We start from the raw sequence: 23,359 nt of genomic DNA on the forward strand, positions 1-23,359 counted from the left end.
AAGCTCTGGGAGTTGGTGATGGACAGAGAAGCCTGGTGTTCTGCAGTCCATGGGGTCACTAAGAGTTGGACACAACTGAGCGACTGAACTGAACTGAATCCCAAACAGACTTGCAGTTGCCAAGGGGGAGATACTGGTAAAGGGGAAAACTGAGAGTTGGGGGTTTGAACTGGAATTTGAACCAGTACCAGTGGATTATGAGGCCTTTGCCAGTACATTCTTCTTCATTCCCTAAGGCTTTCTCCTTGAGTGAGCCATTTGTATTCCATATTTATTGGAATTTATTGTGTTCTACATTTATTTGTCCAATCATTAAGGGGCTTAGAACTCGAAATTCCCAGTATCTTCTAGAGCGCTTCCTTTTTTGTTCAGGAAGACATCTTTGCAGTTAATTGTGCTCACATTTGCAGCTTCAATTTTTCTCTTGCTCCTTTGGTTAGGCACACTGGTTCACCATCCTAACTGCACCTGAGAACTACCTGGGGAGCTTTACTGCCAAGGTCCATACCCTTCTCCAGGACCAATTAAAGAGACTTTCTGGAGGTCGGGCCCAGGCATGGGTGTGTTATAAAAGATCCCTGAAGCAGTTCTGATTTTGTAGCTAGGGTGGAGAGCCCCTAAATTACAGGGCTCAAGGATGCAATTTATGGAAAATGTATTCCAACCCCCCTTTTGTGATGTCATAAAAGAAGGACTAGTGTATTTACTGGACCGGTCACCAACAAGGTTCCCGATGAATCCTTGGTACAATTTTATTTCCTGACCATGAGCTGGTGCTGCACTGTGGTTCAAATTGCATCACATGGAAAGTTTGCAGTGACTCTGTGCAGACCCTGAGGGTGAGGAGTCTATGTGCAGAGCTGATCAGCATGAATCCAGAGTTGTGACATGCAGCATCACCAACTGGCTTCAGGGCCAAGACACCTGCTATCACCAGCCCAAGACATTGACCTTGAGGGGTTCTAATAAGCAGAGAGCTTGCTTTGATTCCCTTCAACAAAACTGGCTAGTGAGGAGATTGTCATCTTGAAAGACAAGAACCTAGGGTACTGTGGGTTGATGCTGTGGTAGAATTATGCACCAACCACCATGGATGTTCAGAGTACAATAGACTGACTGTGGGGAGATAGGAGCTGCTGTAGAGTTTTACACAGTGAACAGTACCAGTGCCCAAGAGGACATGGCCACTCTGGCCTGAGGTGTGCAAAGAAATGGAAATACAGTTGATTCTTGAACAACGTGGGTTTGAACTACCAGGGTCCACTTACACACAAGAGTTTTTTCAGTAGTTCCTACTACAGGACTGCATGAGCCGTGGTTGAATGAATCTGCAGATGTGGAACCTTGCCAATGTAGGAACTGCAGATAGGGAGGGACCAGTATAAGTTATATGTGGATTGTCAACTGTAAGGAAGCTTGACAACCCCTAACCCTGTGCCTTGTTCAAGGGTGAACTGTAGCAAGATAATCAGAGGCCAGAGCTGCCCCCGCTCCAAGGGAGAGAGAGGAATTTTCACTGGAGAAAGCAAGAAAAGGCTTACAACAGTCATTCTTAACTCCAGTTATGCAGTTGAATCACCAGCGAGTTTGGAAACCCACCAGCACTCCAGCCACAGGCTGGAGAGTCCAGTGTAATTGATCTGGGGTGGTACCATGAGAACTTCAGTTTTTAGAAGTTCCACACATGATACTAGTGCTCAACCCTAGCTGAGAACCAATGGTGTAGACTATGTTTGTACCACGTGGAGGAGGATGCAGACAGCAGAGGTAGCTGGAACAGGTAAAACACACACCTAGGCAGTCATCCCCCCGCCCCTATGTGATCCTTGAGCAGCATCAGAGCACTTGGGAACTTGTTCATGCCCACCCCAGACCAACTCCATCACAAACTCTAGGCGAAGGTACCTAGCAACCTGTGTCTTAACAAACCTTCCAGGAGACTAGGATGGATACTTCAGTTTGACTTGGACTTGAACAGGTGCATGGGGGAGAAGAATGCGATGACATCAGGCTAGAAAACTTGGAAGTAATGGGCAGGTGCCAGCCCTGCAGACAGTATATTGAGGTGAATTTACAGCACCCAGTGTTCTCAGGTCAGGTCGAGTGTATGTCTAGGCATTTCTTTCTCACATGCTTTAAATGGTGGTGGGGACAAAATCCATGCCATTTCAACTGTGCACAGAACCTCTGCACACAATCTGTTCTGCTAGAGGGAGCTGCCACTTTTCTGCATGAAGGACTCATTTCTGTCTTGAGGGACGGGCTGCATATTCCCTGATGTTGTGTGCACATGTGCGTGTGCTCAGTCACATCTGACTCTTTGCAATCCTGTGAACTTTAGCCCACTAGGCTCCTCTGCCCATGATATTTTCCAGGCAAGAATACTGGAATGGGTAGCCGTTCCCTTCTCCAGGGGAATCTTCCCGACCCAGGGATCAAACCCAGGTCTCCTGCATTTCAGGCTGATTCTTTTACACTGCACCACCTTGAAAACCCATATTTCCTGGTGATGTGGGTCCTTTGATGATGAGAAGGCCGACCTTCAGGAAAGCTACCTTAGATAAGGCCTCAGAGAGTTGCCCACCTTCTCTTCTTGCTTCTTGTCTCCATTTGAGGTGGGTCTTTGGTACGCTGTGCCCCATCTATTATGCATTCTCAGCACGTGCCTGGACATACTCCCCTAACGTTGTGCAATGCCATCGATGCTGCCCAGTGGCATCCCTCACTAGAGAAGGCCTTTGCCATGAGCCGAGTAAGGACTTCACTGGTGTGCAGCTATAGTGGTTTCCATCTTGTTGAGGGCTTTCTTTACCTGAATGACTGATGTGCTCACTAGTGTATCTTTCTCACTATTTGGTCTGAACCAAACTCCCCTGAATAGAACATCTGAGTCCTTGCTAGATGCTAAGCATCTCTGAGGTAGAGGTCAGGGATGCTATTATGCATCTTGCAGCGCATAGAACAGCCTCTTAGAACAAGGAATTATCCAGCCCCAGATGTCAAAGTGCTAATGTTGAGAAAGCCTGGCCTGGTCCACATCACTTATTATTGTTTTGTTTTTTTTAATATTTTTTCACACTCTTTGGCATGTGGGATCTTGCACAGATCAAACCCACATCCCCTGAAGTGGAAATTTGGAACCCCAACCACTGGACTACCAGGGAAGTCCCCATGTCACTTACTTTTGAAATGAGAAAACTGAGACTCAGAGATGTGATGTGCCATTCCAAAGGTCACCCAGGAATTTAGCTGTTTCTCAAGGGTGGGGATCCTGGTACAGTGCTCAACGGGCTCCATCTCTGTCATATATGGTCTTTCTTCCACTGCAGCCACTCTGGTGCCTGCCAGGTACCATGCAATGTGCTGAACTCTTTCCATTTCTGATCCTTTCTTCTTAGTACACACCTTCAAGGTAGGCAGGACTCTCCCTAGAAGGGACTCAGTTTGTGCGTGCAAAGTTACCATGCGCAAAGCACTGTAGGTGGGCCATTAGGAAAGCAAAGATGATACCAAAAGAGACATGGTTCTGGTCTTCTAGGAGCTCCCATTCAAGCTGTGGAGGAAAGACACATCTAAGAAAATAATTATCAATCTCACTTTTCACTAAAAGCTTATGATGATGTCTAGAAAGCTATCTCAACAAATGACAGGATAAATTTCTTAAAGTGTTATATGGACATGAAGAGTTGTTGTTGTTGTTGTTGTTGTTGTTATTGTTCAGTCACTGAATCATATTTGACTCTTTGTGACCCGATGGACTGTAGCATGCCAGGCTACTCTGTCCTCCACTATCTCTTGGAGTTTGCTCAAATTCACATCCATTGAGTCAGAGATGCTATCTAACCAACTCATGAAGAGTTAGAATGAGCTATTTACCTTTGCTTTGAAATAAGGCTGGGTGAAGGTGGGCATCTTTCATTTGATTCATAAGAATTCTTTGAGTGTGTTTTATAACTGACTCCACCTATAGAATGACAAATAAGACAAATAGTGTTTCTGCATCAGATATCCTATATTCATGTGGGAAGAGTCAGAGGAGAGGCATGTGCATAAATACCTACATAATTACAGATTGTGATGAGTGCAAACCTATTTAACATGGCTAAAAAGAAATCTCAGAAGAGGTGGCATTTGAGTAGAGCCAATGGGGGTGTCATATTGAATAGCAGGTACAATACAAGGTCTTCAGGCATATTTTAGATACTATGTAAATCTAGTGTGTGGAGGAAGATGGACATGTGATAGAATTTTGGAGGTGGGTGGCCACCATGATAGTGACTTTGAATTTTTTCCTTCCATGAAAGTAGCAAAACAGCCTGAAGAAACAAAATTGAAGGAAAACTGGATAGTGCTTAGGAGGCTGCATGAAGTTGGGGAAGATTGCAAAGGGGAAGGTAACTGAAATGTCTAGAAATATTTTCAGTTGTTTCTATTTTGGCCAAACCAAATGACCATTAGTATTGATTAATGCAATTCAGTGAATTATCTGAATAACTCATTGACTTCCCCAATGGCTTAGCAGGCAAAGAATCCACCTGCACTGCAGGAGACACAGGAGATGCAGGTTCAATCCCTTGGTTGGGAAGATCTCCTGAAGGAGGAAATCGCAACCCACTCCAGTGTTCTTGCCTGGAAAATTCCATGAACAGAAGAGCTTGGCGGGCCACAGTCCAAAGGAACACAAAGAGTCGGACATGACTGTGCTTGAGCACAGATGGAGACAGAGAATTCATTGACATTTAAACTTGCCATTGATAGTATCCAGTGTGGCAGTAAAGCTTATGTAAGTATTCAATAGATGGAGCTTCCCAGGTGGTGCTAGTGGTAAAGAACCTGCCTGCCAGTGCAGGAGACCTAAGAGACTCGGGTTTGAACCCTGGGTCAGGAAGATCCCCTGGAGAAGGGAATGGCAAGCCACTCCAGTATTCTTGCCTGGAGAATCCCATGGACAGAGGAGCCTGGCAGGCTACGGTCCATAGGGTCACACAGCGTGGGACACGCTGTGTGAAGTGACCTAGCAGGCACACACGCATCCAATAGATAGTGAGTTAGAAAGCAAAATGGAGGACTTGAGTTAATTCATTTGTGGCTGAATTTACTTTTCTGCTTGACAGGTGCTCAGTGACAAGGAAGAATAATCACTCTAATTACTCTGTTTCCTACTGACTTTTTCATTATTCGAGGACATTTGATAATCTGTGTATTTTCCCTTATTTTTACTTTCACAGATGCTTTCAAGCATTTGCTTTTTGGAGTCACTAATATATGTCCAATAACTTTGACTGGTAGTCCCATGGCTGTGTTCATTGCTGTTGCCCTGGTGATCTCAGATTTTCTTTGATTTCAAATCATGTATCATTCATTAAGTATGTTGAGTCGTCTTTCCAAAGAGTTCACTGAAAGGCAAAAAACAGTGTCATCAAATAACTGAGGGCTTATTAACTGCTTCCAGCTTGAAATCAGCACACCTTACAAGTCACAGTGGCCTGGCCAGGGGCCAGATGCCTTTGTGGCATTGTCTGAGTAGTTTCCCAGGTTGTTTCTGGTTGCTTTTCTGTCTTTAAATAAAGACAATAAACCTCGTTGGAGACAGAGATAATATTTGAAGCTAAGGTATACAAAAGATCCTGTTTAAATATATCAGTTTGTACAAAGAAAAGCGACCAGAAACTACTTAAGACTTTCTGGTAAACACCCTAAAATCCTGGCTTCTAGGCTGGGCTTTTCCAATAGCTTTGTGGCTTGTCAATTCCCCTTCCTGAGCTTTATTTTCCTTATGTTTTAAGACAAAGGGGTTGCATTAAGTTATCTCTAAAGAAATTCTGTTTGCAATGACTTGGAAGAGTGTAGTGTTTGTGATACTACTAAATATTTGGGTAGGTATTTTATCTAGCCAATATTATATTTATTGATTAAAGTACAGGGTAAAATTAGAAATTGAGTTTCTAAACATAGAAAGAATAAGTGATTGTTAACTTCTTTAATTAAAAATGCATTTAAGACATATATTACATTGGAATTAGTTTTGCTGAAGCCGAAGCTCCAGTATCTTGGTCATCTGATGTGAATAGTCAACTCATTGGAAAAGTCCCTGCTGCTGGGAACAATTGAGGGCAGAAGGAGAAGAGGGTGTCAGAGGATGAGATGGATGGATGGCATCACTGATGCAATGAACATGAACTTGGACAAACTTTAGGAGATGTTGAGGGACAGGGAGGCCTGGCATGTTGCAGTCCATGGGGTTGCAAAGAGTCAGACATGACAGAGCCACTGAGCAACCATGACAAACGTTTTCATTTTATCACAGATGGTTTGCTACAGATCAATGCATTATGTCCGGTTTGAAATGGGAACACTATTTCTGTGAACATGGGTAACATAGACCAGGTCACTGGCTTTAGATATAAACTCTCTTCCCTTCCTATGACTGTCCCCACTCGTGACCATGGCCTTGACCCTGAGAATTGCTGAGAAGCCTGGAGGAGAATGAGGGTGGTTTACTGCCAATCCAGGACTGTTACTGGGAAACCAACCCTGGATGTAGGCTTGCCCACCTAATGGTTAGTCAATAAACACCTTGTATAATGGGAACAAGGTCTTCCATAAATTGTGCTCTTAACTATCCTGCCACCAGTAGAGTCACTTATTGTCACCCTGTGTCTGAGTATGCCACCTGTCAGTGTCTGCATGTCTGTGGGTGTGTGAATTTGCATGTGTGCACTTCTCTCATCCAACTCTCTACCACTCTTGTGGGACTTTGGAATTCTGAGTAGGTGGCCTATGTGATCAAGGTCAAGGGCACTGGCTATGTGGGTGTCATTTCCCGGCAGAGGCCTACTCCTTGGCTGCTACTGTCATGGGGCTCGTGGCCTTTCTCAATACCTGGGTCCTGCAGTTCAGAAATCAACCATGAGCTACTTTTACCATCTTACCTGTCTGAAAGAGTCAAATTGAAGCTCTGAAACTGGAAGAGGTTTAGTGTAAATCTATTGTCTGCCTAATCACTGGAGTCTTTCATGCAAACTTCAAGATTGGATAAACATTACTGAGAAGAAGAGCAGGAGTCACTGCATAAATGTGGACAAATAGTTTCAATGAACAAAAGCAAGAGTGGTTTTCAGAGGCTGGAATGGTGTGCAAGAAGGAATGCACTAGAAGTGGGGGAATAGCAGAAATCCTAGGATTAAGCCAGGGGAAGGTAGATTCCATTCTTTTTTCCTGTTTCGATGAGCTGACTTATTTGCAAGTCTCCTCTCCCTTTTCTAGAGTTTGTGCCCTTTGGACACATTGTCTCCTCATCCTTTTTTTAAGGTAGTAGAATTAAGGTACTCACCTGCCTTAGTGCTGGGATCTTATGGGAAGTTCCCTGTCACTCCTGCTGTTAATTGCACATACAGTCACTGTTCTACCTGAAGGAGCCCTAGGAATAAATTAATACAACAGTTTTAATCTTTCATCAAAATGAATTTACATTCAAAGATTTTATAGACTGAAATGAGGTGTTTCCTGTAGATTGCCACTTCTGGTTAAAAAGTCAAAAATATTTTTAGGTCTTGTGTCAAAATGACACCAAGGTATGCTAATAGATTTAATATTTTTTTCTGTTTTTCCTGAATTGATTTATGTTTGGGGCATTTGAGTAGAGACAGCCTGGATGCAAAGCTAAGCCATTAACTCCCAGATGTTCACAATTTCCAAGGAAATGTTCTTTGCCTGCGGTCATTACTCAGATGGCTCCTTAAATGCTCTCATCTTGGCATCTTTTTCACTTGCTAAATTCAATTTGAGGAAAGAATAGGAGAGAGAGAATTTTGTGGAAAGCAATTATGTTGCACTTTTGTGACTTTCCTGCTTTCCCCATGATGATGAATTTGGGGTCTGGTTCTTATATCAGTCAGTGGGGCTCTTTCATTAGAATTTTGTTGTATGTTACAGATACTAGTTGTATCTAATTAAACAATAATGATGGAAGTACAAGGCTTTTTGTGGGAATTAATGACCAGCTGGTTAAAGCTGATGGCTAAAGAGTCAGCCAAAGGCTTTTGTGCCATTAATCTCCAGAGATGCCCATTTGTGATGTCATTTTTGGTATCGAAAAATGAAAATGGAAAACAATTTACTGGTGTTTATCATGTACTTCTGAACAATAAGCTCTCTATGTATTATCCAAAAGTTGTTCTTTTCTTTTTAATCCTCCAATTCTCTTCTGATCTTAAAATGTGTTTCTTATATACAATGCATGAAAATGGGATTTCTCAGCTTCTGTATAATCATGGGGTTTTTTTTGTTTTGTTTTGTTTTGTTTTTGAGTTCTAAGTTTCGGAGGTTTTCCTTAAATATTTTGTATGGTCAAACTAGAACTTACCTTCATCTGTGATGCTAGAATTTGATACATGTATATATTATCATAACTATCTGCTCATGGCAGGAAATGGTTGCCAATGGTCTGAATAGCAGCTGTTGCTACCAAAGATGTGCATTCAGCAACCAGATTCTAAGAAGTTGCAGTCACATTCCTAGTAGATGAAGGGAACTCTCTTTCAGAAAAGGCTGTGGTGGTCTGTCTATGTAATATTTTTGATTACTACTGCTGAGCACTAGAGGAAAATAGAAAGAGAAGTGACTAAAATATTCATCACCTTCTTGCATAATTTAATTACTTATAAAGGAAGACAACAACTCCACACACAGCCAGTCTATCAAGAACTTGTTCTCAACTCATAATACTAATTTCCAGGTTATGCTGGTTTTCATGCCATCTTCATTCCAATGTGAAAGAAAGTTCTTAAAAGTCTGTTAAGATCCTAGCCAGTGAGCTGAGAATGTTGTGCCAAATGTGGAAGCATGAGATCCCATCCACTGTCAGCCATAAGCTGGTGATATTTTACAAGCATCATAGAATTGTTCTCCCCATAGGAAGTTTGCAGCTGGTACCCAGTGTTTCTCAAGGCATGTTAAGAGTTATGCATTTGAGGTAGTAGGATGAGTCAGTCCATTGTTAATCATAACTTTAGGGGTACTGACTCACTCCTGGTAAAATGGGATGACCTCACTGGAAAAGTGTGAAAAAAAAATCCATTCTGAGGTCAATGCCCTGTTTCTGCAGACCCAGATCAAATTTGCACACTCTTTGGTGGGTAGTTATCAGGAAAAACAATGTTGCAGTGGACCAGGTGAAAGCAGACACCTTGTTTTAGCAGGGAACAAACACTAGAAATTCACTGTATTCCTTAGGAAAATGCACAAAGGGCCTAGAAATCTGAGAGGGGCCTCATATCTGAGGCCAAAAGTGAATCAGGCCCTGCAGTGCTACAATTCAAGGTAGGTCTTTGATCCAGTGTTGATTATTAGGCTCTTGACTGGAATATGTTCACTTTATTAGGGGATTTCGAATATGTGAAGGTTACTTGTCATGGCCCCAGTTCTCTTTGGGAAACACAAAGTGAATTCTTTTGTCCAACTCTGTACATAGTGCATGAAAGCCAGGCCCTCACCAGGAGCAGACCCAGGAAGAAAATGTAAACGAATACACTGAAAATTTTGTGGAAATTAGCCATTTTCGCCTGTAAATATTTATATTGTACCTCAAGTTGAAACATGTCGCTTTCCACAGTGTTTATTTAGATACAATATGGTTATTGGTATTAACATGTTTTATTGCTCATCCCGACGATCTAACCCTTAAATGCTCAGTATATTGTGATGGCCACAAAGTTCATCTGGGTTTTTCTCACCTTTGGCTGGAAAAAAATCCGATGGAACTTTTTGGCCAACTCAGTACTAGCTATCAAGGTATGTATAGCTGAGTAAACGATTCATATTAGCAAACTAAGCCCCTCAAAAGAAAACCCCCAAGCAATGCAATGCTTTTCTTGGAAACTTTTCATGGGACTGTTGTTTCTATAGTCTCCCCCGGGAGTAGAGTTGATGTAAGACGTTTCCCTGCTTTCCTGAAGCTCTAACTTGAGTTCATTTTGTTATGTGGTGACCACAGTTCTGGATGACGCCCCCCCTGGCACACAGGAATACATTATGTTACGGCAAGATTCCATCCAATCTGCGGAATTAAAGAAAAAAGAGTCCCCCTTTCGTGCTAAGTGTCACGAAATCTTCTGCTGCCCGCTGAAGCAAGTCCACCACAAAGAACACACAGAGCCCGAAGGTTTGTGCACGACGGACGCGTGTCTTGCTTGTTTCCTCTCATTCTTCTTTCTTTCTCTTTCTTTCTGACTGTGCATTGCCCTCTGGTGTGCTGTGTGTTGTGCGGCTCCTGACATCGTTCCGAGGCCCCGTAAGCTAGCCAGTGAGTGTCTTATGCAGCCTCAGATGGGACGCTGTATAATACAGTCAGCTCTGGCCCAGCGCGCAGCATCTTCCTGCTTCTCGCAGCTGACACGTGTTCAGCTGGTGTCATGACACTGCCCCGTTTTGGCTGCTAAAGTTGCTTGCTCCCGTAGCCAACATCTGGCCGAGTCTGGTCCCATCACCTCGCCTTCCTGAAGCAGCAGTCGGCTGAGGAATGGCCCTTCCAAAATGAAATCATCAGACGATGGTTCCAAATTTTCTCCCTCTTCTCCACTCCATAAAGCCTCCTGCCTTGTGTTCGAAGAATGCTCATGGTCTACTCAGTTGGCTGAAGCAGGCCCAGATTCCCCTGTCATGCACGCCTGGTGCGCTTTGCCATAGTGAAATGCATGCCTCAAGGAAACGATGAGTAGTTTGTTTTTCTTTGCAGCTCAAGTACAGGTTTGGAAAACTCTACTCGCTGGTACTTGAACTGAGGTCAATAAGGTATTCATTGCAATCCGTACTACAAATGTATCTCAAAAGTTCCTTGTCTCTGCAGAAAGCGTATGCATTCATTTTTTCCCCAACTTTTTGGCATATATCAAATACGATCAGTTTTCACATCACAAATGTGGTAAACGTTTTGCCATCTGTGTATGTTTTGATTTCCAAAATGACAATGGAGAGGTATACTGTGTATGCTAATTAAGTACTTATTGTATAACAACTTGAGTTCCCTCCCAGATCAAATGCCATCCATGCAGTTTAGCAATGAATGATGTCAGAGGTGACAGAATTCAACCAGTCCTTTGGCAGTCGGTATACACTTTTGCATAACTGTTTCTGGTACGATTTCTAGAAATGCCCTTGTTCCTATTTCAAGTTGCCCTTTTGGCAACATTATGGGGTTTCCAGTACAACTGTCTTTCTGTTGCACAGGTCTGTTCAAAGTTTGGTGTTTGAGGAAATTATTCCCAATTGACTCCAATCTGTAGTTTTGGAAGCAGATTTTCATATCTCAAAGTCTCCCCCTTTTCTGCCCTTCCACGCAGAGCTTCAAATGTTCTTTGGCAGAAAATGACGAGTGTACATTTTCTATGCTTAACTCTATTTGACCTGTAGAATACAGCATTTGTATTTGTTTTCTACTTCATACTTTGGTATGCAAGCTGTCCACTTTGCATAGGAGTTCTGATGTGAACAGTTATTCATCTGGAAATATAAATGGTGGCCCTTTACGAGTAAGACAAAATTTTGGTGGTTTTGTAGAGAAGATACTAACTTGATTTTATGCTTCACTGAAACAAAAAATTTCAGCCAGTGATGTTTGTGTACCGTATATATATTTGCATGCACAAAACAGTACCTATATTATAGAAATACACTATTTCTTATATAATTATATTCTTACAAATGTGTGTGTCTGTATTAACAGATACTATACTTTTTTTTTCTAATTGTACATTATCCTGAAACACAAAGATTGGTTTGAGTAAGTATAATAAGCCATTTAAGAAGCAGTTGGTTAAATTTAGTCAAGAATTTGGTTAGAAACTTACCTCAAATTGTTTTAACAATTCTCAGATTCAAAAAAAGACAGTTGAATAACTAAATTTAAGACCCACCCATTCTCTTATTGTATATAGTTTAGACAGGATCTATTAGTTTTCAAAATATCTGGAATGTATCATGAATACTATTATGAATGTTTTCAAATATGAAGAATTCTTTACAGAATGGGTATCAGTTGAGCTCTCTTATACAAGGTTTGGATACTTTTTATTTTGGCTGTCCTTGTGTTAAATGTGGCTGTCATCCTTTCTCTTGTGTGCTTTGATGATGGGCATTGTCTTCTTTCAGATTGAAGATTTTCCTTAGTCTTGCCGTCCTGCCAGGTCCTCTGGAATAGTGAAGCTAATACTTCCCTCTTCATTTGTAAGAATTATTTATAAATAGTATTAGACACATGAGAGGTTTTCTGGGATGACATTGTGATACTATTTACAATTTTACTTCATCACCTTTAAACAAGGACTCCGAAGCTAATGGTGATCCCAAACATTGCAATGAATATACTTGATCTCTGTACAAATTAACAGGATCCCGAAGACCTTAGATGGGGGTGAAAGAAAACATGCCACGGAAGAGACCTTGGATAAATAAGGAAACAATGCTATGAAATTAACATGCTTACTTCATGTAGGATCTCGAAGGCCAGAAACTCGTCATTGCTGGGAGGTGAAGTAACTGTGGGTTTAGAATGGTTCAGTGGTCATTCTGGCCACCTGGAAGATTTTTGCAAGACTGATTTTTAAGTGTTGTAAGGTCCTGTCTTCAGTTCTCTCTTCCGGTTGCTATAACATTTTATTATAATGAGTATAAATAAGAGATCTCTTTATTAAAAATGGATAGAATCTCAATTCTCAACTATGTCCATACCTTGAAACATTTTATTCTCATGTGAGGCATTTTGAAGAGAGAGGTCCTTTCATGGCCTCTCTTCCAAAGCATGAAACATTAATTGACCTTGACTGTGGATGCCCACCATTTCCACTGCAGGTGAAGTCAGTGGGCAGCATGGTTAGCCTGATTGATCTGTGCAATGCCAAGCTGCTCATGTGACCTCTTCTAATGAGACTGTGTGTGTGTGGAGCCCTCAAGTAAAGAATGAAACATTCATTGAAATTTGGCCAGGGTAGTGGTGGGGGATGGTGGTGGTGGTAGAATATAAATTAGAGTTGGAAAAGTCTTACAAATGATTAAATTAAGTCAAAGAGGTTTATATATATTATGATAAAGCTGGAATTAGTTTTCTGCTTCTTTACTGAATTGATAAAATCTGTCAACTATTTTGCATTATTATAGACAAAGTCTTGGTGTTTCTTTTGGTTGGTGATGTTTTTGTAAAGGCCAAGTTATTTCCATAATTTATAATCACCTGAGATTTGGTACAGATAGCAATTGTTCACCACCGTCTGTCTTTTGAAAGACATTTTTGCATTGTTTCCAAGGCCTTCAGAATTCATGTAAAATAATACACAGAAGGCCTGAAATACCTCATTGGCTTTTCAGGATATCCTTAGGACAGATTACACTTTGCCAGAAACAGGTTTCTATTTCTGAACAGCCGATTCCAAAATAAATGCTTTAGTCTGTTTCCAAATACTTGTGATTTTCAGTGATGTGATTATTTCCATAAAAACCACTTATGATGTAATCTTATACTGGAATTTGGCTGAAGAAGCACACACAAGTGTTTGAGAGTCTAATTTTGGCCCAGGACCAGCTATGGTCTTTGTTATAAGAAAGCCACTTGGAGAGCTGAGATGTTTACCAAAATCTTTTTTTTACTGTCCCAGGAGCCTTTTGGCAAAAGAAAGTATAATCATTACAGCTTTATTCTTTCCCTCATTTTTTCTTTCATTGTCATGTCTGCCCCAATAAAATCACTGATTTAGAGTACCTTCTGAATGCCTATCTATTACCAGTATAGTTGTTGCTTCCTAAATTCGAGTCACTGGTCTGTTACTGATGCTTGAAGATTGTTCAGAAGAATCACATCAAGGTATACAGGCTTACAAGTAGATAATGTTGAAAATCGGCAGAGAGAAATAAATCACAGATTACCTGCACATACTTGTGGGATTGAAAATCTGATTACAATAGCAAATTTGAAGGAGTTCAGGCAACATAGGAAAATATCACAAAGTTCAATGATTTGTCACCATCTTAATCAAATGTCTGGCCTCCTTCCTACAGTCCTGTTTTCATGTGAATTTTTTTTAAAGTTATATAAATATATATATATATTTAATATATATTTAATATATATTATTAATATATATTATTAATATAAATATATATTATTTAATATATATTTAATATAATATATATATATATTCCACTCCCCTTAGGACATCTGTAACCTTTTTATCCAGAGAGGCATCCAAGCATAGTGACTTTGGTTGGAGGAGAAGAGAGTCTGTGCTCTAGACCGGTGATGAAGTATGGCAGCTTTCACCAACCAAAAGAAAGCAAAATTATGTGCCAAATGTTAAGGGGGCATATTTGTAACAAGTACAATGTCTGTTACTCTGATAATGCCTTGGTTTCCTTATCCCAGAGAGAGAATATGTCACCATAAATATCAGTCTTGCCTAAATGGTAGGAGAGAAAGGAGGTAGAAGAATATTTAGGAAAGTGTCAAGAGAATTGTTTTTATTTTCATCCTCACCTTTTCTTCAACTCTGATGTCTCCTGTTGTGTGTCTTCCTCATATTCCTACTAATTTGCCTTTTGAGAAGAATGGGTCTAATACTATTTGAATTCATAGTTCAATAAAACTAAATCACCTCTGATGCTTGATATTGGAAAATGTCTTGACTGGCAGAAACGGTATAATTGGGTTCAATATCTGTCCCCTTGAATGTAAGAATTTAGGGCTATTCCTATTTGATTAGAAAAACATGGGGCCATATGTTTATGTGACTCTGAAGCAATAAAAGATTTTATTCTGAATCTTTAAATTTCAAAATAACTCATTTGTGGTCACTTTTCCTTTGATTTATGATGTGAAGGATGACAAAACAACTCAGAGAGGTTTCTTTGCTCATTGAAGCCAATGGCAGCTTAATTGCAGTCACAAGAAAAGTTAAAATATTGGTCCATATCAAAATCAAATTAAAAGCCCCAAATTTGAAAGCCTTGTTGTTTAGTAATGAATAAACATTATCCTTTCCCCATATACTGATCAAGTGTATTTCTCTTGGTTGCTTGTCAGCTATTTCTTAGAAGACAACTTGTTATCTCCTAACAAGATTGGGAAGCTAGTAATGGCACTGAAACACAGTCTCTCTTCTCTCCTATTTCCCCTCCTTATGGCAGCAAGCACAGCATTAAGTCATGTTTGGGGGATAGTTTCTACTCTCTGGAAAACTCATAATTTGATCAAGGAAGTATACATAACAGCCAATAATTCAATTTCAGGTCAGGATGGGCATTTATTATTCTCTTATTAGATGCATGCATCTCAACTCAGTCTCCAGGCTGGCTTTTCCGGTAGAAACAAACAACCACTCATGATTTGATGATTCACTTTTTAAAGCAACAGGCCTTCCTTCTCCCTCGAGCCTCGGTGTTCCTGTCGAGGCAGTGGTGAGGGTTCCTAAGAAGTAATCTCTCCTTCAGGACTCTCTTGACTGAAGTTTTCCTCACTTAACATTGGAAGCAGATATTTCTCCTTTGTGAAACCAACACAGATGGTCCACTTTAAGTATTTATATTTAAAGGAACACTGCCCTGGGAACGTGCCCAGAAAGGTCTACTGGATGAACAATGGTGGTGATTTTGATTTTAAAACAAAGTCAAAATCTAGATGCTGATCCTTGAAAAAAATCTGGAAGGTCTCCATCCATGCAGCACTGCCCTCTTCAAAGCTGTTCCATCAAGGTTTGTGTTGCCAGCATGCTTCTGGTGCTCTGATGTCTCAGCAACACCTTTTGGGTTTTTCCTTTCCACAGTCGGTTAATAAACCACTGAAGCAAATCTGCATTTCTGACCTGGCATGGTATGACTGTAGGTAGACTGTGGACCATCCCCAGAAAGGCATAGCCTGGATGACTTTGAGCTGTTTTACCAAGTCAAGCCCAACCCTAAGGTCTAGGGGTCCGCCTTTGCAGAGATGCACCACATGGGCTGCTGTGTCAGCTCCAATTTTCACTCTTTTGTTTTAAATGATAACTTGCTTGCCTGGTTGAAGAGAATGTAGAATTAACTATACTCTCTTTTGCAGGTTCTTAAATAATAACTGTATCACTATTTTCCAAATTATGTTTTATGAACTACTAATCATATGGCTTTGTGAAAAGAAAGATTCTGTGATCCCATACGTGTTTGTTGAATTCCATATCTCTCTTAGAGAGTCATCCTGCATAGGAGAGTAATTTGTCTCACTTTGGGCAGTTAAGTGGTAAACCGCATCTTTCAGGTACCAAATCATTTTTGTTCGTAATACATAGTAACATCCTAAAAGTATGCTTTGGGAAATGCCTTGGTGGCTCCACTAAGCAGTGTGTTCCCATCAAAGCTCAGCTTTGACAAGTAACACACTTTTAAAGATGAATGCCGGTCCCTTTTTCTCTGACCCCCACCTGCTATCTTTAGGAAAGTGCTACTCCAAGTGTGGTCCATGGTTCAGGACTGGGTCTGAAATTGTTTGTTACCAGTCAGTGATAAGATGACGAGCTTGTGCCAGAATGTAAGTCAATGCACTGTTTGTTTTATCAAGAAAGTATTGCTGTCTTTCTGCGTGTAAATCAATGAAGTTAGAGCACTCCTTCACACCCTGCACAAAAATAAATTCAAAATGGCTTAAAGACTTAAATATAAGACATGACACAACAAAGTTCCCAGTATGGAACATAGGCCAAACATTCTGACATAAATTGTAGTAATGTTTTCTTAGGTCAGTCTACCAAGGCAGTAGATATAAAAGCAAAAATAAACGGAACCTAACTGAAATGGCAACCCACTCCAGTGTTCTTGCCTGGAGAATCCCAGGGATGAGGGAGCCTGGTGGGCTGCCGTCTATGGGGTTGCACAGAGTCGGACACGACTGAAGCGACTTAGCAGCAGCAGCAATCAAACTTAGAAGCCTTTGCATAGCAAAGGAAACCATAAACAAAGTAAAAATGTAACCTAAAGGCTGGGAGAAATTATTTGCAAACAATGCAACTTACAAGGGCTGGATAAAGAAGATGTGGTATATATGTATACAATAGAATACTACTCAGCCATAAAAAGGAATGAAAATGTGCCATTTGCAGCAGCATAGATGCACCTAGAGATTATCATCCTAAGTGAAGGAAGTCAGAAAAAGACAAATATCGTATGATATCACTTATATGTGGAATCTAAATTATGATGCACGTGAATGTATGTACAAAACAGAAACGGACCCATAGACATAGAAAACAAACTTAAGGTTACTAAAGGGGAAGGATGGGGTGGGATAAATTAGGACTTTGGGATTTGTAGCTGCAAACTATTATATATAGAATGGATAAAAATCAAGATCTTACTGTATAGCACAAGGAACTATATTAAATATCTTGCAATAAATCATAATGGAAAGAATATGAAAAAGTATATGTATATATAGGTGTGTGTGTATATACATGCATACGTGCATACTTAATCACTCAGTTGTGTCCACTTCTTTGCTACCCATGGACTGTAGCCTGCCAGATTCCTCTGTCCATGGAATTTTCCAGGCAAGAATACTAGAGTAGGTTGCCATTTCCTCATCCAGGGGATCTTCCGGACCCAGGGATGGAATCTGCATCTCCTGCATTGGCAGGCAGACTCTTTATCACTGAGTCACCTGGGAAGCCCATGTATATACATACATACATACACACATACACACATATACATATATATGTATGTATACATACATACATATACATATATATGTATATATACATACATACATATACATATATATACATACATATATATTTATAAAACTGAATCACTTTCCTGTACATTAGAAACTAACACAACATTGTAAATCAACTATACATCAACTAAAGAAAGTATTGTTATCTTGCTGTGAAAAATAGTGTCAGCTGAACTAAACAGAAATGTGCCTAATGACAAGTTCATGGGTCAGCACTAAGGCTGTGGACCCTACTTTCAGTAATATTGCTTAGATTATTTCAGTGATTCTCAACCTTGACTCCACCCTTGAATTATCTGAGGACCTTTTAAATAATAGTGATGCCTGAACCCAACATCAGACCAAAATCAAGTAACTAAACAATAACTTGTCCAAATGAAAACCCTGCAAGGTCTCTTGTGGCTGATTCTTGATGTGTGTGTGTGTGTGTGTGTGTGTGTTTTAATTTGAAAAGTTCCTAGGTGATTCTAATGTACTAGCAGGGTTGGACTCGCTGCCTCAGAACAGAATTACCTTGGCATAGGTCATTTGTATGATGTCAGCTGTCAATTCACAATTCTTATCATGCTAGTTGCATGAGCCTGTTGAGGAGGTGCCCTGTGATTAGAGGGCACGCTGGACAGGCAGCACTTATATGACCTTTAGAGCTTGTGGCCATGTAAGGCATCCGTCCTTCCCACTACACACACACACACTCACTCTCTCTCTCACACACACACACACTCTTACCTTTTTGAAGTTCTCTTGCCTCTGCCTCTCTGAGCTTTTAGAAATATAATCCAGCTTTTCCATAGGAGCGTGGTAACCTGCCACCTTGTGACCAACATCCTTTTTTGCAAGTAGTAGTGGAAATACTTGTTCTGCTCTCTGTGATGCAGCTTGCAAATGTGGGAGGAAGAGTTTCTTGGGACCTCCTGTGATCTCACTTAAAGAAGAAAATGGAGAATTAGCAGAGCATATCACCGTGCCAGAAAAGGTCATCTACGTGCTTCTTGACTTGCTTCCTGCTGCTCTAGGGTAAGATTGCAGAAGTGGATACCAGCTGCTCCTGATCTGGGTATCTCTCCCTCAGGCTGTCATCACTGGGGCATTACCCTTTTATTATCTAAACATCATCGCCAGCTCCCTCAGCATAATGTTATTACAGCAGCATGTACGTGAAGAATGACTTTGCCATGATTGGGAGACTTTCAGTGTTATCTGTGTTTATCAATCATTCCTAGCACTCTAAGTTACATTCATTCAGGTATTCATTTGTTATACGCTACAGTATTTCTCTGTGTGCTTGATATGCAGCTTAGATAATGCCCATGGGAAAGTGTGGAACAAGAGATATTACATCCTGCATTTTATCAAACACTTACCCTTGTCTTGCTTCGCAGCCAATATCCACACTCACTCCAACACATCAAAATCACATGTTCACTTCCACTCATGTGCTAGCCTATTGCTACTTAGAAGCCCTGGCTATTTTAAGATGTATATTTTCAGAACAGCTCCAGGTCAACCTTCAAGCATATCCAGCTTTGGAAGCAACTCGTATACATTGTCTGGAAAACCGCATCTCCACGGAGGAAGGCAAAGAGAGCCCAGTTTCACTGAGTTAACATGTACATGCAGCAAGCACTGTGCAAAGGTCCTGGGAGGTAGGATCACAAAACTTTGTAAGGTAGGGGCTGCTCCCAACCTTTCACAGATGAGCACACTAAAATATGGGAACGCTAATTCACTTCTCCAACGAATGACTGGACTTGATTTGAGTGTGACTTTTCTGGCCTCCAAAGCCCATGTCCTTTATCTTCCATGACTTCTGCATATGCTCAGCTTTACCCTATACGTGAGTTTGCTGTCTAAAAGCAGTTTAATTGCTGAAACATGTTAGTTTTCAAGAGAAAAATGTTGTCTGCACTCCATTCTCATCTTTGCTATTGCAGGACATTGTCACAGGCAGAAGGGACTTGGGAGGTACTGGTTAATTCTGGGGCCTAGAGTTAGGTGGTGGAGAAGGCAATGGCAACCCACTCCAGTACTCTTGCCTGGAGAATCCCAGGGACGGGGGAGGCTGGTGGGCTGCCGTCTGTGGAGTCACACAGAGTCGGACACGACTGAAGCGACTTAGCAGCAGCAGCAGAGTTAGGTGGAATGGGGCACTCAGAAGGAGGAAGTGAAATGACCCTCACCGTCAAGGAGGTGATGACCTGTCCAGGACACGCAAAGGCAGAGTGGAGTGATTATGAAAACTACATTCCATCTGAGTGCAATAGAAGGTTCCCTTAATAAATAACAGAAACTGGTCACTTGCCTCATCTTCTTTCATTATGCCAGAGGATGCTCATCACCTATAATAGCATAAATGAGGAAAGGTCATTTCTAATAATTAAAAAGCAGATTCTATTGCTTAATTTTTTTCTCAGTTCATTAAAATTCCACCCTGAATGGGAATGTTATTAAGACCCGCTCTGAGTATTTCCCCTTTTCTATTGGATTAGGTTTTTCCTAGAGGTTTAGAAATTAGCCATGAGTTACTTGTTGGAACCCTACTCTATAGTTTATGGTAAATAATAATGAAAGCAATAACTGACAAATATCCAGAATTTACTATGTGCCAAGTGCTTTGCCTAACTTTATCTTAAGTCTTTCAAAGATTCTTAGAAGTATGTAGGATATTTTTTTTCCCCTCTCCTCTTGATGGATGAAGAAACAGAGATGGAGAGACATGAAATAACCTGTTCAAGGTCACCTGACTGAGACATGGTAGAGCCAATGCTCCACTGCAGCTTGTCTCACTCCAAAGACTGTGGTCTCTCCAGCACAGGAGAGTGTGTCTCATAATGAGACCAGCCCTAGAAAAAGCTCCCCTTCCATTCTCCATTCCCCCCAGTACCATCTTATGGAGACACATTGCCAGGTATACTAAGGTCCACAGGCGTGGGCGGACCATTGGTCTGCTGTGAGAAAAATGATGGAATCAAAAGGTAGCTTGTTCTTCAGAGAAAAGGTAAACGGTGAGGGTGAACTTCAGCATGTTTACAGGGCAGATTCTCATCATATATGACTGTTGAAATGCTGTACAATCTACAATGTAAGAACTGCGATTGACTCACTGTGCTGGTGTGCAGTATTCAGCTACAGGCCAGTTCTTAATCACCTCAGGCCAGTTGACCTTCTACCTTAAAACCTTTGCTCACAAAACACCTGCTGACCTTAAATCCCTGAATGACACAACCTTCATGACCTAGTGAGGACTGACTTAAAGGCACATGAAGAGAAGTCTCACCCAACTAGGTTGGGTCGCTGTCAAGAGATTATTCTATGTGAATTTCACAATGAATGAAATTGTATAAAGTGGTCCACTTCTCTCTGGAAGCACAGAGAAGGAGGTCTCCGGAATTTGTGTGGACTGCTCTGTGCATGACATTCTGTACTGTGCTTTGGTTAGATGCTCAGCTCTCAAATTTTTTAGCATCTTTTCTGTGCCAGGCACTTCAGATTCATTTTTACTAATCTTCCCAACCCATGAGGTAGGTATAAGTCTTGAAGGACACGATGGGGATACTGGTGTGTAGAGATGGGAAATAACTTTTTCAGCATCATTCAGATAATAATGCCCTAATTGAGATTTGAAGCAAGTCTTTTCATCCCGGAAGCCTGATCTCCTTTACCACACTGTGCTGCCTCAGCTCATCCTATACTGTGATACCTGACTCCCTCTTCTAAGTGTAAGAGCTCAGCACCATCTTATCCATCTTATTTTTCTTGTTTTCCTTTTTTAATTGGCATATGGTTGATTTAAAATATTGTGTTAATTTCAGGTGTACATCAAAGTGATTCAGTTATATACATATATTCAATATATTTTTCTGATTGTTTTTCTTTATGGCTTATGTCGGGTTATTGAATATAGTTCCCGGTGCTTTATGTGTTTTATATATAGTGCTGTGTATATGTTAATCCCAAACTCCTAACTTACTCCTCCCCCTTTGGTTACCATAAGTGTGTTTTCTATGTTTGTGAGTCTCTTTCTGTTTCATAGATAAGGTTATTCATATCTTATTTTATATTCCACATGTACGTGATATCATATGGTACTTATCTTTATCTGAGTTGCTTAGTATATTCATCTCTAAGGTCCATCCATGTTGAAGAGCTCAGCACCATCTTATCCACTGCTGGTGAGAGATACGGTTTAGAAAAAGACTATATTAATCTCTCTCATGTCTCAGCACAGTGTACATACCCAGTGCATCCCCTGGGAGACTTCCCTTGTGGGTTTCCCCACATCCTGGTAGGAACATCGGTATAAGCAGTAGGCAAGGGGTTAAACAGTCATCCCTGAGATTTGTCACGTGTTCTTCTCCCTTGTTCCCTAGATGAACAAAGTGCAGGTCATTCTTCCTGCATTGCTTTCTTAAGTGGAATAATGCTTCTAATTCATAGTTTTCCTCATTGAACCACTACACCTTGAATCCACCGTAACTGATTGTGCTATGAGCTGCTCTCTAAGAAAAGGAAAGCCGTGATGCAGAGTTCTGGGCGCACCAAGATTCTGAGGCAGGGTCCGTACCAGTACAAAACTCCCAAACTCCCAGCTTTGGGCACTCCCAATGAGAGCTCCGAGGTTCCACACATGCTCTGGATTCTTTGTGCACTTCGGAATGCAGTGATCTTGTGCACTAAGGGTGGACCCCTTTTTGGCATAGCCCGTCTTTAATGTGAGTTGGTTTTAGCAACACATGTTCATATTGAGATTATTTGCTCCTTCTCCTTTCTCTTGGTGTGAGTGCATTTCCCCAGGTCTTATGTGTGGTCCTCCACTGGGGACTTCAATGGAGCAGGAACTTCTTCAGTTTAATTCTCCCAGAGACCCAACATTACCCACCCAGCTCTGTGGATTCTGCCCCTTCCAAAAACACAGAACCCTGAGACAAGTGAAGTGTGCCCCTTGTGGTCGCAAGTCAGCATTCAGAGAAGAGGTAAACACACACACACACACACACACACACACACACACACACACACACATATACATGTATGCACACCACTAGTGAAAATACTTTTTTGAGGAAAAACACTTACAAGCAAGGAGGTAGTAGAGCTCCCATGGTCCCTCTCTTGGGGCCCTTTCTAGAATACTTCCAGCCCACGAAGCTCAGCCTAGTCACAGTCTTCTATGGGATAATGTGGGCTCAAGCAGTCCATCCACACAGGGAGCACATTTATCTCACAGGCTGCCTCAAGCTGTGAACTAAATCTACTTCTTTTCATGCAATAAGGAAGGAATAAAGGGCATTTCAAAAATTAGGGAGTTATAGAAGCTGCCAGCCAATAACTTTTCTGTTTGGTTCCCTCCTCAACCATTTCCCCTCTGTAATCCCTTGATTTTTCTCTCTGAGAAGGTAGCATTTTGGATTTATGCTAGAAGATTCATGAACCGATTCAGTCAATTTCTAATTGGCATGCATGGTTAGCTGTTCACTTAGTGGATAATTGGTTAAATATACCCAGAATATTTAGTGGGAGGGAACAAAAATCCCCAAAGCAAATCAGAATAGTTCACAAGCCTTTTATTCTAGGGTAGCATTTTGTTTGGGAGCAGTTATTGGTGTCTTAAAA

The 23,359-nt window shown here is 41.0% G+C and overlaps 1 protein-coding gene across 3 annotated transcripts in view; it reads left to right on the plus strand.

The window, feature by feature from the left end:
* Positions 1–23,359, plus strand: part of FGF13 (fibroblast growth factor 13) — a 542,346-nt gene that overhangs the window by 313,110 nt on the left and 205,877 nt on the right. For 2 of the 3 annotated variants that reach the window (XM_086386532.1, XM_086386530.1), the window contains one exon: positions 9,995–10,162. The exons of the other annotated variant lie outside the window; for it this stretch is intronic. In XM_086386532.1, coding sequence (XP_086242658.1) covers positions 10,033–10,162 — 130 coding nt within the window. In that variant the 5' untranslated portion in view covers positions 9,995–10,032. The remainder of the gene's footprint in view (positions 1–9,994; positions 10,163–23,359) is intronic. 3 annotated transcript variants of the gene reach the window in all.

The sequence above is a fragment of the Bos grunniens genome, chromosome X, assembly GCF_055505025.1.
Source record: "Bos grunniens cultivar Pamir isolate PY7600 chromosome X, Bosgru_T2T1.0, whole genome shotgun sequence".
Classification (NCBI taxonomy): Eukaryota; Metazoa; Chordata; class Mammalia; order Artiodactyla; family Bovidae; genus Bos; species Bos grunniens.